Source organism: Humulus lupulus, chromosome 5 (genome assembly GCF_963169125.1).
Source record: "Humulus lupulus chromosome 5, drHumLupu1.1, whole genome shotgun sequence".
NCBI classification, from domain to species: domain Eukaryota; kingdom Viridiplantae; phylum Streptophyta; class Magnoliopsida; order Rosales; family Cannabaceae; genus Humulus; species Humulus lupulus.
In genome coordinates, this window is record NC_084797.1 from 32,603,108 (window position 1) to 32,620,845 (window position 17,738).

At 29.0% G+C, this 17,738-nt stretch overlaps 1 protein-coding gene across 1 annotated transcript; it reads right to left on the reverse strand.

Annotated features, from left to right (window-relative positions):
• Nucleotides 1–9,538: 9,538 nt before the first annotated feature.
• LOC133780341 (uncharacterized) lies at nt 9,539–17,355 on the reverse strand. The gene is made up of 7 exons (XM_062220141.1): nt 17,256–17,355; nt 16,695–16,830; nt 12,004–12,566; nt 11,677–11,869; nt 10,589–10,653; nt 10,278–10,488; nt 9,539–10,064 (listed from the first exon to the last, which is right to left on the reverse strand). Exons 2-7 carry the CDS (start codon nt 16,806–16,808, stop codon nt 9,702–9,704), a joined length of 1,509 nt encoding a protein of 502 aa, XP_062076125.1. The 5' UTR covers nt 16,809–16,830; nt 17,256–17,355; the 3' UTR covers nt 9,539–9,701.
• Nucleotides 17,356–17,738: the final 383 nt, after the last annotated feature.

A 17,738-nucleotide genomic window follows, 5' to 3' on the forward strand; every position in this document is an offset into this window, starting at 1 on the left:
TTTGTCGCCAAGGCTCGAGGCTAAGGACCGTGCTCGGAACCAGTTCATCTTCTCCGCTCGGAATCAAAGGTAAGAAAACTACACCCGGTTATGTGACTATATTGGGACTAAGAGTTCCCTATATATACTTTTATGCAATGTCGATGGTATTATGCCATGTGAGCCTGAAATAAACGACCTAAGAGTGCCAAAATTAATGTTTGTGCATAGGATACGGCTCGACCACTGGTAACTGAGGTTAATTATATAATCACTGAGCCTAAGTGAGCTAGAGTCAGTGGGATAAACATAGGGTGCGGCGTAAGGGCGTCGACGCTGGATATTGTATGATATGTTTACTGTTGTTAATCTAATGACTGTGGTATGTTAATTACCTGGATGATAGATTGTTGGTTTGTTGATTGATTTCACTGATTATGTGAACGATGTGGTATGCTGAGTATTTGATTAATGATTTATGAATTGTTTGATTACTGTTATTGGTTATGTTCTGTATATGGTTTTCTTGTTGGGCCTTGGCTCACGGGTACTACATGGTGCAGGTAAAGGCAAGGGTAAGCTGGACCAACCCTGATTTGGAGAGCTCTGGGGGCAGAATGTACATAATCGCCTGCTCGGCCGCCATGGCTGAGGGATGATACAGGGACAGGAGACCCTAAAAGGCCTATTTTTCCATTAGAATGGCTTGTGGTTGTACATAACCTTTGGGAATTTTGTAAACTGTTATTTAACATTATTTTTGGGATCCCGTGTATCAAACGCTTATTTAAATGAAATTTGTCTTTTGTGACCAAAATCCTCTAACCCTAGTTCAATAATGGTTTTAGTGACACATTTTCAACTAAATGACTTGATTAGCAAGTTTTGCACCTTTATAAATACACAGTGTAACGATCTTGGTTATTCAGGGCATTACAAATCTCATTTCATTAATTAAATTAGTTTACTGAATGATGGACCCAAAACAGGTATGTTTTAATATTTATACTCGCAAGCGCACGAATCGTTCATATAGAATAGTGATCGTGTAAGCACGAGGTCGAACCCAAAGGAGTTGTCTAAAATCGAAAAAGGAAACTATTTTAAATCAAAATTAATAAATTCTAACCTAGTTCCAAAGATTGATGAGATTTTTGTATAATAAAATAAAAGATAATAATAAAGAAATTAAAGACAATATATATAACTAAATTAAAAGTAGAAATCAAGATGGTAAAATAAGATTATTAAGGATTAGAATCCACAAAATATAAGTTCAATAATATTTATAAGTATATTGATTCCCAAGTTTTAGTGATAGTTAAAATAAATCAAACTATCATTTTCTAAATAGATTTGTAATTTTAAGCACCAATTACTTCTAAAAAGATAGGATTTTTCTTCACTTTTCAAAATTATAATTTCAAAGCATTTAGTGTAAATCAATCTAATGAAATAACAAATAAATCAATGAACATTATTTATAAAGCAAAACATAATATTTTTGTTCTAAGCATGGATGTGTACAATTTAATGACATATCTTACACAAAGAATATTATAATTTTGCACTAATGAAGAACAAAGTGTAAATATGTGCTAACAATCCAAAATACATGATATTTAAGATGAAAGAAGATATTTGAAGAAGAAAATTTCATAAACTTTGTTGCACAAAATGAGAAATCAATATACAAAATAAATACTATCTAGTTACAAATTGTTTCATCATCACCTTAATAATCTTAAAAAGATTAGAAACACATAACTAAAATAGCAAATACAAACTAAAAATTACAAACATAAATAGGAAAATTTGGAGGATGAACCCCCAAATTTTTCCTCTAAAAATACATAGAAAATAACCAAAAAGAAGAAGAAGATGAAGAGAATTGAGAGGTTTTGAATATGTAGAAATTATGGTATAGTAACCTCTTCCTCCCAAAATGGACATACTAAATCCCTTATTTATAGCAGAAAATGATGATTAAAATAATCAATTCAAATTAATTAAATTGATTAAATTAATTGAATTAATTATAATATGGAAAATAGGGATAAATTATAGGGTGTAATAATGATATTTTTGGTAAAATATGTAGAAAGTGGGGTAAAAAGTGGTATTTTTGTCATAGGGGACAAATGGTACAAAAGCAATTTTGTGGGCTCAAAATGTTGGCATGCATGGGAATTGCTTCAGCTGGAGCATGCTTGGGGAAATGGATCAGTTTGTTGGGCGGCCCAAGAGATGGGCAGGCGGCCTTGGCTTGTTGATGGCAGTTGGAGTCAACGCAGGAAAGTGGCAGCTGCTTGGGAAAAGCTGAAGGCCATTGGTGGTGCTGGGGACTGCTTTGTGTAAGGCAGTGGGAAGGCTGAACGTGGCAGGTGCATGAGGGAGAGAAGCTGGTGGAGGTGGCAGTGGGCCTGGCGGGCCTGGTCTTGATTAAGGCATTTCAAGAATGCCACTTTTTTCTTTTCTTTTTTAGCTTTATATCTTTTCTTTTATTTTCTTTTCTTTTCAAAGCCCAAAAATACAATAAATTCCCTACAAAATAAACATAAAATAAATCATAATAAAATATTTTCAATTATAAAATAAATCAATTTAATTATTTGAAAATATTAATTATAACTTAATTTATATTTAACATTTAATTTCAATAATACAACATTTTTACCTCAAACTAAACCACAATAATTCAAATAATTAACTACAATATTTTACAACAAAATAACTATAAAAACACACAAAAATCTATAAAATCAAAATAAGACTAATAAATTCAAAATTACTTAAAAACTTAATAAATCAATTAAAAACTCAAGAATTAAGCAACAATTAGCACATAAAAAGTGGTAAAATAACTCTATTTTGTAGAGTTATCACTGAAATACCATTTACAAGGAACTAAGTGTTTTAATGATAAAATACAATGAGGGGTAAAACAGTATTTTAGTCCTATCTCATTGTAAACTGTCTATAGAGGATTGCGTGACAATTATGGTTGTAACAATAGATAATTAATAGCGTATCTATATTTTTTATGGAGCGTTCTATGAATTCAAGAGTGCAATTCCGAGTCTTTAGTGAAGTTACGAGGAACTAATAATAAGTTAGTAAATTTATTTGTTAGATTTATGATAACTTATTGGAGTTTGATTTCATAGGCCCATGGTCTCCATTTTACCTTGGATAAAATCATCTAGATAGTCTCAATTAATTGATTTAATTATCAAAGTTGACCAAATCAATTTTGGATAGTTTTACAGAGTTATGTAATTTTGAGAAGAAAAGAGAATTTATGACAGATTTATTAATTAAGATAAATTTGTATCTAAATTAATAAATAATTTTAAATCAGGGTTCAAATTATAAATAATTAATTTGTTAAATGATTTAAATAATTATTTAATTAATTAAATCAATAGAAAATAATACAAGCCTTGATTTTAAGTCCAATGGACTTATAATCAAATGAGAAATTTCACGGGCATAAAGCCCATAATAATTTTGACCTAGGGATGTTAATTGACTATTATCTTATTAATTTTTTAATTAAATTAAATGTCCTAATTGAGTCTATAAAAGGAGTGCTAAGTGAGAGATGAAATTAGAAGTTCAGAAGTCAGACAGATGACAGACACTGGTTTTCTAATAGATTTTAGATTCTCTCTAAACACAAGTCATTTTCTAAGCCTTATTATTATTTTCTTTTTTCTCTCTGTATCTATCTCATGTGGTGAGAATTGCCCACTCTAGTCTAGGTGATTCTAAGGATACTTTGGAAGACTGTGAAGATTATAGAATATCGGTTCAGTTTCTTGGTAATACTTTGCGACGGAAATGATACAAGGGTTAGAGAAACTGAAGGAATGACTCTATTATTCCGCTGCGTATAATGTAAGTATTCTTATCATTATTTCTCTTTGAATTCAATTTTAGTAACATGTTCTAGGTTATCTCATATTAATTTGTTTAATATTAGATCTACATGAAAATAAATAAAGATCATGTATAAGTTTTCTTAACATAGAGATCCTCCTAAGATAGCTTGTTGCAATACATATTGATGAAACCATTCTCTCCATGAGGTCATATGACGTGTCGCTCCTGAGTCCATAAGCTAGATATCAACGAAACTTCTTATGCCTTCAGCAGTTGTGGTTGCCTTGCTGTACAAAATTTCACCATCATTTGTGGTGCTTGCTACACAACCCTGAGCCTTTGTTGACTCAACACTTTTTCCTTTGGTTTCTTCATTCTTCTTGAGATACCAATAGTCCTTCTTGTAGTGCCATGTATTGCACCAATGATGACACTTGGCATTCTTCTTACTTATGGATTTTGACCTACTCCGATTATGACTTCCACTGGGGCCACGTTTCGTTGATATCCCTTTCGTCATCGACAAAGCTTCAGCTTGTTGTAAGCTTTCAGGTCTGTCTTTCTTGCTCTTACACCAACTTTCTTCTTCAAGAACCGCAGCTACAACATCATCGAAGGCTAAAACTTCTATATTGTTGGTTATGCTGATGATGAGTTGATCATATGAATCATGTAGAATTTGAAGTAGAATTTCGGCATGTTCCACGGTCTCTATATTATGCCTCATGGTTGTTAGCTGTGAAAATAGAGATGTTAAGGGTGTTGATGTAATATGTCACTGAATTTGACTCCAACATCCAAAAGGTGTAAAGTTTCTTCATCAAGAAGATTTGTTGTGCAATGATATGGCCTTGTACAATTTTGTGAGAGTGTCCCATATCTCTTTTGTTGTTTTCTTCTCCGATACGCTTGACGAAACTCCATCAACTAGTGCCAAGAGCATATTGACAATAGCATTGCCATCCATCTTGTTCCACTTATTGTCATCAAGGAACTCTGCATGCCTTTCTCCAATCGTTGCCAAGTAGTTGTCTTTTCTCAAAAATACTTTTATTCTCATTTTCCACAATGAGAAATTATTCCCATTGAACTTTTCTATCTTGTACTTCATCGCTATTATTAAATATGCCTTTTCTCTTCTAACCGAATCTTATTGTAGCACAAAAACTTGGTTATAAACCTGGAGCTCTGATACAACTTATTAAGAATTTTATGGTACTAGGTACTCCTTTACAGCTAAAGTCAAGATATTAAAAATGAGAACCTAAAAAAAAATGACTAAAAATATTTGGAAATTAGTTGAAGGATTTCAATATAGCAAAATGATTACAATAATTTTTCTCTAAAATAAAGAAAGCACAAATACTAATATTTTTCCTCTTATAATAGGATAAAAATACTCTCCCTATAGCAAAGGAAAACTACAAGTGTTTAAGAAAAACCTCACTTTTTCTCTAACACACACTCTCTCTATTGAGATTTTTTCTCTCTCCAAATGAGATGCTTTTTCTCAGTAGGATATATGTAATCAAAGGGCTCACACACTATATATATATAATGCTATAGATCATGCACAAAGTCAGTAATATATCAATTTTTTTACAAGCTGTAGAAAATTCTCCACGGTCTTTGACTATGCAAAAGCTTAATTTTAAAGCAATTTAATTTTCTTAACAAAGAACCATTTGCTTCTTATCCTTTAATTATTAACACTACAGTATGATGTAAGCAACTATTGACCACATATTTGGTCAATAAGCAACTATTGACCACATATTTGGTCAACGATATTGAGTCAATTGTTATGACTAATAACTTAGAGAATTGGATAATAAAACAAGAACACAAGAAATTTTATAGGGGTTTTCCCCCAAGAATTGGTAATGACTTTTATCTACTTGACACTTTTTATTGAATAAGAAGTCTCAAACTTAGAATCAGAAGAACAAGATTCGACTACTGAGTTTCTTAATCTTGAGAGATAATACAAAATTGTAGAGTTTCTGTATGCAAAGTGTGCATGAATATATAAATAAGTCATTCAATTTTGTATTTATAGACTTCTTGACCTTACATTATGGGTCAAGGGCCTTGTATAACCTTTTATCACGATATTTACACTTCAATGATTAAAAAATACATTCAAAATAGATATTTTTGTAATAAATTGCTGGAGAAACGTTCATACTCGACCAACTACATATTACTCAATCAAATTCATCTTCAACAATCAACGATGTTATTGTATTAGGTCTTTTGTAGCACATTCACTTACCCGGTCATTATCTCTGACAAATTTTTGATGTTGTACAAGAGTGCCACATCATTAGGCTGATTTTGTAAGGATATCATTTGCCCCTAAAGTTTATCATATTGCAATCAACACTAGATAAAATTTTACTTGGACAGTTGATGGCTGTCGTATACCACAACAAATTTAACAATGATGTTTCTTTCAATACTTTCAATTATTTCAGTATAATATCAAGCACAAGTCGAACCCACGAGGACTATCGTTCACTTTATTATTCAAAAGATAAAAATTATTAAAGAAGGGGATTTTGATTTTTAACTCAAAATTAAATAACATAAACTAGAAAGCAAATAAAGATTGATATTACGATATTAAGAAACAATTAAATGTTAATCTCCACCCTCAACAATCATTCATAATCACTAATAATAAATATTATTCAAATTTCTCAATTAAACTATTAACCTCGCAGATAATGCTGAAGCAGACAATTATCTCTGTCTCCCTATTATAAGTAATCAAGGCGAAACGCTCAATAATTAATTCTTTTATCTAAGCAATAAATGTATGAAGCATACAATCCATTTAACTTAGATAAAGCATTAAGTCCTATGGAAACAAGTTAATCTAGGCAATAAATTAATGAAGCATATAGTTCATTTAACCTATGTTCTATTTTTCATCACAATCAACAATTCTTTTGACATAACTATCAATTGCAATTTATCATATATACTTAGAATCCTAAACTATTAGGTGACTAGTAATTCTAAGATGACAATTAAATAATGTAAAACCTTAATCAGTTGGCCACCTAACAAGAAATCACAAAATTCATAGCATTCAATTAGAAAAATAGAAACAATTTAAAATTGAGAGAAATTAAAGAATGGTATTCATTATCAACAATCAAGAATTCATGTCTTGGGTTTTGAATTAACCCTTAACCTAAAAAGAACCTATTCCATAATAGTAATCATAATCACAAACATAATTATAATTAAAATTAAAGAGATTAAGGGAAGAAAAGAAACTAGATTGATGAACAAAAGTAATGCAGTCTTGTAGTCTTCTCTTCAGCCCTTTCTCAGTCTTTTTCTCTCCTAAATCGTAATAAAAACTCCTCTAAAATTAACCCTAATAATCCTTTATAGTCTCAATTAAATTATAATTAAAAAGTAATAAAAAATCTGAAAACGACATCGCAAGCCACGACCTGGAAAATGCGAGCCGCGGCCTAGAACAAAATCTGTGCATAAATTGGTCACTTAGGCAGTGGCCAGAAAAAACTAAGTAGCGGCCTGAAAAAATTGAGCAGCGGCCTGTCTGGAAAAAAAAATTCTGAAACTCCAATTCCATTTAAAGTGCCGCGGCCTAAGTTTTATGAGCCGCAGCCTACCTTCAATTTCTTCAATTCTTGATCTTAGATAGCTTGTACGTTGCCACCACTTCAACATTTCAATCCCGAAAGCTTGAAATACTCCTAAAACTTTAATTTAATTACACTTGCCATCAAAATGTGAGATTTATCATCATAAAATATAATGCAGAAAAATGTTGTAGAATCACGAAACTAAGTTAAAACTATTAAAAATGCTATCATAACACCATCCAAGCATAGAAAAGCTTAATAAATATTAATACAAAAATGACCTTATCAACAGTCCTTATTTCAAACTCTGATTCACCTCTTCCCTAGCATTGGCTCGCCCAAATACACGGCAGTCCTAGTCGAAGCTCACCTAGATGCATGTGTCTCCCTTAGTCGTGTGCTCCCGTCTTCCCCCAACTTAAAAACCCTCGTCCGATCTTCCCGAACCCCAAAGCCTTGACTCCATCTATGAAAAAAAAAACAACAATAAGAAGAGGTGGAGAAAGATACAAAAATTTAAAGATATATAGGATTTAATTTTTATGTATTTTAAATCTAATTTTTTAATTTTTATGATTATGGATTTATAAAGTCGTTATTAAATTAGGGTTTGGCTTGACAAGGTTTTAAAATTTTGTTTGGCTTGTAAATTTGTTATAAGATTTTTATTTAAATAAAATTTAAAGTTTATTTTAAATTTTGTTAAAATGTAAAATAAAAATAACCTTTTTTAAATTTTTAATTGAATTTTAAATATATATTTCATTTAATATTTAAATTAATTATTTTTTTAACAAAAATATTGAATTGGACCATTTAGAATTTGCTACGTATAGTACATTGATGTGACACTTAATGACCGATACTTACAACTGGAAGAAAAGTATGAATGAATGTATTTTCGCCAAAAAGAAGAAGAAGAAAGTCTCAGGTATTTAATTACAATCTTAAGAATTTAAGTATTTTTTTTCGCTAATATCCATTTGTGAAATATTATTAAAGTATTCATTTATAATTTTGTAACTATGTGTACAATTTGGTTACTATAAGTTACAATTGGGTTATGTAGTTTAGCTACAAGTTGGTAACTAATTATATTTGGAATTTATGTGTTAGAAAAATATATTATTTTTATTTATTTTACAGAATACATTCTTTAGTTATGAAATTAGTATTGTAAGCCTTTGTTACAAAAAATTACTCTATATTTAGTTACGAATTAGTTTATAAATGTTGTTTAGAAAAATGTATTTTTGTACCTGATTTTAGTAAATGCTCTTTTACAAAAATCTACAAGTTGTTTACAAATTATTTATAAATGTTTTTTATGAAAAAATTGTATTTTTCATATAGTATAATTTATGATATATATTTATGATATATATATTTTTTATAATTTTCTATTTTGGTAAAAATCTGTATTTTTTACATATATATTTTAATTTTTTTATATACTACTTTAAATTTCCCTAAAACAAATATATTAGGCACAAGTTGGTTTTCTAGGAATTAATGACGTCTTGTGTAACCATATACACTAGATTTTAGTTCTAAGCGTGAACTGTTGCCTTATGTAGTCGAAAGGAGATATGAGACATCGGTCTGCGGGATTGTGTCTTGTGTGCTTTTTCAACACGAGGAACTGATGTCCTGTGTAGTCAAAAGGACGCATGACATGAGACATGAGTCTATGAAGAACTGATGTCTTGTGCGCCTCTTCAACATAGGGAATCCACGTCTTGCGTCTTGCGTTTGACGTCTATATTTTATTTTAGTGTAATTCATCCATTTCCATTATATTGTCAATTTAAATTATTAGTTGGTTATGTTTGACATGAATTTTTTGTTTCGGTCTCAGTCTAGCTATATATATATATAATAAAAACAATACTTTTAGTTGTGTAATTACATTTTTTGTCGAATTGTCTAGTATATATATTTTCTTGCACAATCAGTTTGACAACTAATGCAACCTGATAATATATTGCTTTGGTGTAACTAAAAGAAACTTTATATGATCATTGTCATCATTAGGAAAATGAAGTACATAAACATCGAGTACGAAATTAAGATAAATCAATCAGTAAAAGAGTCTCTGAATTTAAATAATTAAACGAGCTCAACAAAACTAAAAAGAAAATGTACTCATACATGAACAAAATAATTTATCCGTATTTTTATGTGAAGTTAAACATATATATGAAAACCTTTTTATGGCTTCCTTGTTTGATTCTCCCAATATTGCTTCTCCCATAAGTCCACTTCTTTAATCATATTAGCATTTTTCCGAAGAAGTGAATATAGAGATGAAGGATCATACGAAGGAGGCATGACACACGGGTCACTGTCCGCAGGACTATTCACCATTGATTCAATCATAAACTCCTTGTTTCGTCCTCTTGCTGCGCATGCCATAGACTCAGAACATATTTCAGTAGCTTTTTCAGGTATTGTTGGCTCATATTGTAAGAGCTTGGCATATTCATTTAGAGCATGAAACATGTAATTGTACACATTGTCCATTTTCAAATCCTCTTGAATGAATCCACTAGTTTTCTTCCCCATTTCTTGTGCCTAATGTCACAAGGAAAATAATAAAAAATCTAATATATATACTATTCAAATATGATTCTTTGAAATGCAAATTTACCATTAAGAACTATAAACTAACTTATCAGTATATCTTGACGAACTATTGCTTTTGATCAAACACCCAAAAGGCATAAGGGAATGAATTAATTTGAGCTTATATTATGCAAGAATAGGGCTAAGCTAGCTGCTAGTTACCTCTTTCTGGCGAGAGTTAGCCCATTCAACAGCAAACTTAATGGATCGACATTTGTCGTTATCTTTTATAGGCCAGTAATGGTGCAGTGGTATCAAACCTCGAGTGAAGAAATCAAAGAAACGTGGCTTCACTATTAATGGAACAGAATCACATGCAAGAATGTATTTCTCACTAACAGACCAAGCACCCCCTTCTATGTAAATCTTATACCTGGAATTAGAACAAGTACGTAAAATATTTGAATAGAAAATCGAAATAAATAAATCAGAGAAAGGGTTAAAAATTGAGATGCATCATGGATTTGTAGTACTTATGAGTGCATTGGTCGGCCAAATTTGATGTTTTGAACCCTTGTCTTTCTTCTCGTCTCCAATCCTGTAATGGAAGTTATTTAGATATATATAGAGACAGTGAGGTAGGTATGTAGTAATAATTAATTCTTCTTTCGTTGGTCATCGTCAACTCTAGGAAATATTTTATGTATATATATGTAGAGCTACTATATATATATTTATTGTTGTAACATAAAAAATAGGAGCTCGATTATCTTGCTTAGTTTACATTCAGTTGGCAAGTAATAAATAAATGTTACAGGACTTTTAGAGATATTTCATTAACTCCAGATCAAACAGCTTGAGTTTGGGACAGCCCAAGATCCTCCAGATCGTCTTAAATATCAATGACAGAGATCGAGGTCTCCAGTGTCCAGATCGCCCTCATCAAGCCCGAATATTATCTAAGTCAAATCGTCCTGCTCCAATTATATAAAGTTCGAGAGTTGCATCCAGCTTATGGTAATTAAAGGACGCACATATGGAAGAATTCCAATAGACTCAGATGCCCAATATGCGCAATAAATGCATATAATATAATGACAATAGACTTAATTAATTAGGATACTTATATATCCATTTATTTAGGCAGTTACCAAATTTTGTAAGTTACTATTTATTTTAGGATTACCCAATTGTCCACCACAATTCCCTATAAATATAAGGAGAATTGACAATAAAAGGAACCGACATCTTGTATGCCAAAACTCTATTGAAATTTTCATAAATAATCTCTTAAGAGTTCCTAAACAGAAATAAGAGTTACTCGTGAATTAGTTAAATTTTAACTACTTAACCGACATCTTGTATGCCAAAACTCTATTGAAATTTTCATAAATAATCTCTTAAGAGTTCCTAAACAGAAATAAGAGTTACTCGTGAATTAGTTAAATTTTAACTACTTAACTACGTTAAAACTTTGTGAGTTAATATTTATAGTTTATTAGCAAGCTTAATCTTCCTAATTAGATTTCTTAATCCCGTATTAGCCAAAAATATATATATATATATATTTCTTCATAATATAAAAGCATGCAAAATAACAAATTACAAAAATATTGCTCACCTGGACATACAGTCGAGCATTCCAGTCTTGTTTAGGAGAGACATTGCATTTGAGAAGGTCTCTTCTGGTGGCAGCAACAGTCGGATTTCCTTTCCAATAAGCATAAGGTTCTTTGTCCGCCCATTTCATTTTATTGTTACCTTCTTTTATCTGCTTCAACAATGGTGTCCAGGGCCTTATGTTGATCTCAGGCCTGTACAACAAGGATAAGACTAACCTTAGCGAAAGATGAGGATTTTTTGTTTGTTTGTTTTGGGCTTCTTAAAACATACATGTTACAATAATTAAAGGGTGTAACTGAAAGAAAGAAAAGTAGAGATGTCTTACCAACCCCAAAAAGACCAATCAGGGAAGATAATATCAAGTGCATTTTTATCTTTGCAGTAATTAAAAACTGGAGGGACTGACGTGGCATTTTCCCCAGTGAATGCCCTTGACATAACAACTGGTGGGTCTCCACAGTTGAACATGAGGTCCAAATCAGGGATTCTACCTGGGTACTTCCGTAACAACTGTAGGATTCCCCATATTGTAAAAACATCTCTGGTCTGGTACGATTTTTTATAGGACTCTAGGTAAGCCTTGCCCTTTATTATCACCAATCTAAAGTTGGCCAATCCCATTCTTTTTGCTTTCTCTACCATTTCCCTTGAGATACCTGTCTGGGCCCAGGGCCTCAGGTCTTCGTGGATCCATCGAAAGAATTCTGGACACGTTGCAGACAGTGGACGGTCAAAATCTTCTTCAGGGTTGTAAGTAGTGGGGTAGTTTAAAGGGCACGTTTTTGTGGGTTCGTAAGCAGAGCAGTTCAGTGGGATTTCGATTTTCGGACGAGGTGTTTGGGGTTTCTTTTGAGTGTATTTGTGGGACGCAATAGCATTTAGAAGATCCTGCCACGAAATGTAAAGACAAAACAAAAGTCAACCAAAACTCACTACTACCCCTTTATTCAAGCCTAAAACAATGTATTTGAAGGTTTGAACACGTACTCCTAAACACTCTATATATATACACATAGATACATAGATAGATCCCTTGGGATTCCAAATTATTTGAGTCAAACAGTTTTATCTCCTATATTTCTTTAAGCTTAATGAGATGTTACTAACGTGCTTTGGAAGTAAACACAGTTAACATAATTTGATATCTTAACTTATATTACTAAGCCTAATTAAAAGCACTTAATTAGCACAGTACCTAATTAAATACTCTAAAAAAACACTTCATTTACGTTGCATATGAAAGAAATAAAAAAAAATTTGTTTTGAAATACATTACTCAAACTGAAATATAGGAACTATTATTTCGCTTTTATAATTTTATTTACATGCGAATATAAAATTTATTACTTTGGATTTCATATAAAATCTGAAACAATAAACACTTTATTTTAAAGGAAGTTACCTATAACAGTTCAATTTTCACATAAAACACAAAACTAAAAGCCATTTACTTATCAAGAAAAGTTTTTATATGTGTTTTGAGTAATGTTAAACATACATAAAAATTACACACATTTTTTTTCATACAAAGTGATATATATTTAATATTAGCTTTAAATGTTTTTAAATGTGATCACTTAAGTTATTTTAATTAAATGATTCAAATTAATTACACATTAAAATATATATGGCAAAAAAATTTAAGCATGTCACAATCATTACTATTTGATTTTTATGTAAAAACTCTATCCCATCACTTTACTTTTCATATATAAATATAAATAATAGCTCTTAATCACTTTTTGCTTGTAAAATACCTCATATATGAGACACTTTCTCTAGTAGCAAAATATACCAATAAACATCGTCTCGTTTTGTTTTTCTACAGAATTTTTGGTTCTATTTCTTTAGATTATATAAACATGTCTATAATCTCCAAATATATATATTTATATATATAATCGTGATTTAAAGTTGTGATTCCATATCCGATCTAAAATATGTATACATATTTCTCTTGATTGTTGGTTCTATTTCTTGACATTCTTATATATATACTAGATACAATCAGTTTATTTAATTTTATTTATAGAATTTATTAATTATTTTTATTAAATTTATATCATTGTCACATAAATTTTAAATAAATAAAAATTATTATTATATAAAAGAATATCATAAACATATTAAATAAAAAATTAAACTAAAATATTATTTATGATTTGTCAAAAAATATATATAATATAATAACAGTTTTAAACATAAATGATAACTTTTCAAATAAAAATAAAAATTATTTATTATATATTATTATCATAATGATATTTTATAATATTTAAATTTATATTAATACAAGTATTAAATATATAATCTTGTATTAAATATTATTATCATAATAATATTTTATAATATATGAATTCATATTAATATAATTAGTAAAAATTAGGATTATATAGTATTGTCATAATAATATTTTATAACATTTAAATTAATATTAATATTAATATAATTATTAAATATTTAATATTGTATTATATATTATTATAATAATAATATTTTATAATATCTGAATTTGAATTTGAATTTGAATTTATATTAATATAATTCATATATATTTATATTTAATTAATTTTAAAAATATATTCTGTTAAATATTTAAAATATCCCGTTAAAATTAAAGAAACAAACTATTAAACCTAAGAATTTTGATTATTTACAAGAGATATAAACGCATGTTTACAATATCTCTAATAAGTCAATCATAGACGTACTTAATTTGGTAGAGATTGTCATTGACAGATGTGATTTTTGGAGTTATTATTTAATATGAATTTAAGTATGTATTTTTAATTTCATAAACATATAATCAATTGATTTTTTTTATTGTATACAGTATTTGTTATTTTTTTAATTTTGTTGATTATGTGAAGATATATATATTAATTTAGTTTTATAAATTCTTGTTCTTAATTAATTTTTATTATTATTTTGAAAAGAAAAAATTATTGTTTCAATTTTTAATTGATAAGTTTTACGTTGCTGGGATAGATGTTGATTGCAAAAGATAAAAAAATAATTTTTTTAGTGTAAAATTCCAATGTAAAAGAATATTTTTGTAGTAGTGATCGATAGAAAGGAAGGATAAACAAAATTACATATTTACATGTAGAAATTTTCGTGGTGTTGTTTGGTAACATTTAAAAAAATAGTTTTTGATTTAATTAAATAAAAATTTGACAATTAAACATAAAACAGTATTTAGTAATTCTATTTTTATTTATTATTTTAAAAAAATTTAATTAAAATTTATTAAATTTTGAAAATAGAATTTTCTCACTTTTTTTTTTAAATGGTTTTCGATTTTTTGTTTTTTTATTCTCTTCTTCAAATTAATACCTCATTTTTTATTGTTAAACAAAAAATAAAAGTGAAAGTTATCAAACACATTTATTATTTTTTGTTTTTAAAAATATAAAACAAAAATAGTTACTAAACATATTTTTATTTTTTAAAAATAAAGAAACAAAAATAAAATAATATTTCTATTTTTGTGTTTAAAAAATTTAAAAACAAAAATTTTACCAAACACAATCTTAAAAAATCAATTTTCTATTTTTAAAATTAAATATTCAAAAACAAAACTGGAAAGTATGTTCGGTAAGTATACTTTTATTTTTTTTTAATTTTAATTAAAATTTTGAAAACAATTTTTTCTTACTTTCAATTTTTTTTTTTTTTAAAAATATTTTTTCTCTTTCCTCTTTGATCTACTTAATAATGTATTTTTAATCATAAAATTTATAATGACTAAAAGTAAGATTTTGTGTTATGATTAATTAATAACTTTCTCAAGCAAATAAATTAATATATGAGACATAACATTTAATTTGAACCATGATGTATTATGTGTTTTATTACTAATTATATTGTTATGGAGCACAAGATGATGGAAATTGCCACCGACGGCATAAGATGATGGAAATTTTGCCCACGGCGATAGAGTCTCGCGGGGACATGTCTTTAATTGGGCAAGATTCCTCGCCTAAATGAGGTGAGGACGAGAAACATTTTCTAACTCCAAATGTTAAACAAGGTGAGGATGGAGATAACACTCCCCGCCCTAATGAGGCTCGTTTAATTTTTTTTTTATTAATTTTATAATATTTTTAATATATTTTATATGTTTTTTTTATGTGATTTTATAGTATATTAGTAGCATTTTAAAGATTTGTAATTTTATTTTAGATAATATTTAATACTTTAAGTTATTAATATAGTGTAATATATATAAATTTTAGGTAATTTATCTTTATTTATTTTATTTTTAAATAAATGAGTATTGTGAGATTCTCCGTCCTAACGAGGAGATTTCCCACCCCACCCTTGATGGGGAATTAGTATTAAGATAAGAGGATTAAAATGGTTAAAGGGGATGGTGGCATGATAAGTACCTCCACCAATTATACACCTGTTTCCATTTCTCATGTGGTATTACATGATGCTCAATACTATTTGATGCAACATATATTGGTTTATGCAAATTAATATTAGGTCTCACATATCATAAAATAAAATAGGTGAGATTCAATATTAAATTACATCATTTCCCATCATAATTAGTTTTATTCAATAGCAATTTTCTTTATTACAAGTACGAACTGCCTAACACTTGTGAATTTAGATTATTTATATCTAATAGTCCTTATCAATTTATGACCATACTTACTTAAAATTAAAAGTAGTGGTCATAAAAGTAAGAAAAGAACGAATGCCTAGTTCTTTTTCAATTTTCCACCCCTATTACAATAAAAATGGTGGACCTTTCCTAGCTACTCTAGACGCCATGAACATAGTTATTACATTAATATTATATTGAAAAAGACTTTCGAACCAAGTTCTCGAAACTTGAATATTTTCATGTGCAGCAAATAAGATAATCTCAATAAAAACGTTAAAAACACTCATCAAATTCACACAGGCGAACAAAATAATATCGTAATATATTTTGTTTTGAAAGTATCGTAATAAATTATTCAAACAAATATATAATCATTAACGATGGAGTAGACTACTTACAGTGGTGTTGGAGAATCGCATCGGAACAAATGTACTAACTAAAAGGAAGATCACGAAGAGGAAGACTGACGCACATATTGCCGAAGATTTCATACATGGCTGCCAACTACTCATTTTCTTGTCCTTTCTTACTTACCTGGAAGAAATTTTTGTGGTGTTAGAAAACGAGTTAACATCATAAATTTCCATTAACAACATAATATTTCCAATCACTTCATGCTCATGATCCCAATTTTTGTTAAATCCTGAGATTTTCATTCTGGAAATAATTTTAGAAACATTATGTGGCCTATATATATACATGCACATCACACATCTTTGTGCCAAATAATATTAACAATATTAATACGAAAAACATGTAATTATAATTTGTATAATTTATTATGTGTGAATCATTACACATCTGACATAAATAAGATACAATTCGAAGAAGTTTAAAAACAATATATATATAATTAAATTTATACATATATGTACTGTACTTCTTTCCATTTTCTTGCGGCTAACGATAAAGCGCATAAGTACACAAATATACTAAAAATTATCATGTAACTTACTTACTTATCTATTACTTGTGTGCTTCTGCTTTAATGTTGGTATTGGAGCTCTGCGATTAATGAGAAACCACTGGAAGCTGTAGAATGTAACTTTATTCTCTGAAGCTGATCAATATATAAAACCTAGCCATTTATCAGTACTGTAGGTAGTTTCACATGATTTTAATTGAGTAGAAAAAGTCAACCTAAACTATGCTTACCAAACTATATAAGAAGAAAAATTGATGTAGAAGATGTTTGGACAGAAAATGCTCTCGTGGCTGCTAAAGCCAAAAACGGCCGAGTGAACTAGGCGATATTAGCTTTAAAAGATAAAGCAAAAAATGAAAGGGAGATAAAAATGTTGGAATATCAGGTCTATATACTCTCAAGAAAGTAACTTACTCAAAAGAGAGAAACTTCAGAGATTGAATTAATAAGGACGTACACGACTTGGGGAAGTATTAAATCTGTGTTATTTTTTTCACTATCTAAGTCAATAGAGTTA

Excerpts from the sequence above, each read along its gene's own strand:
- LOC133780341 (XM_062220141.1), bottom strand. The coding sequence starts at position 16,808 with ATGAGTAGTTGGCAGCCATGTATGAAATCTTCGGCAATATGTGCGTCA. Across the intron at positions 11,870-12,003 it reads GATTGGTCTTTTTGGGGTTG|GCCTGAGATCAACATAAGGC; the intron begins GTAAGACATCTC and ends CTTGTTGTACAG. Across the intron at positions 10,065-10,277 it reads CTAACTCTCGCCAGAAAGAG|GCACAAGAAATGGGGAAGAA; the intron begins GTAACTAGCAGC and ends TTGTGACATTAG.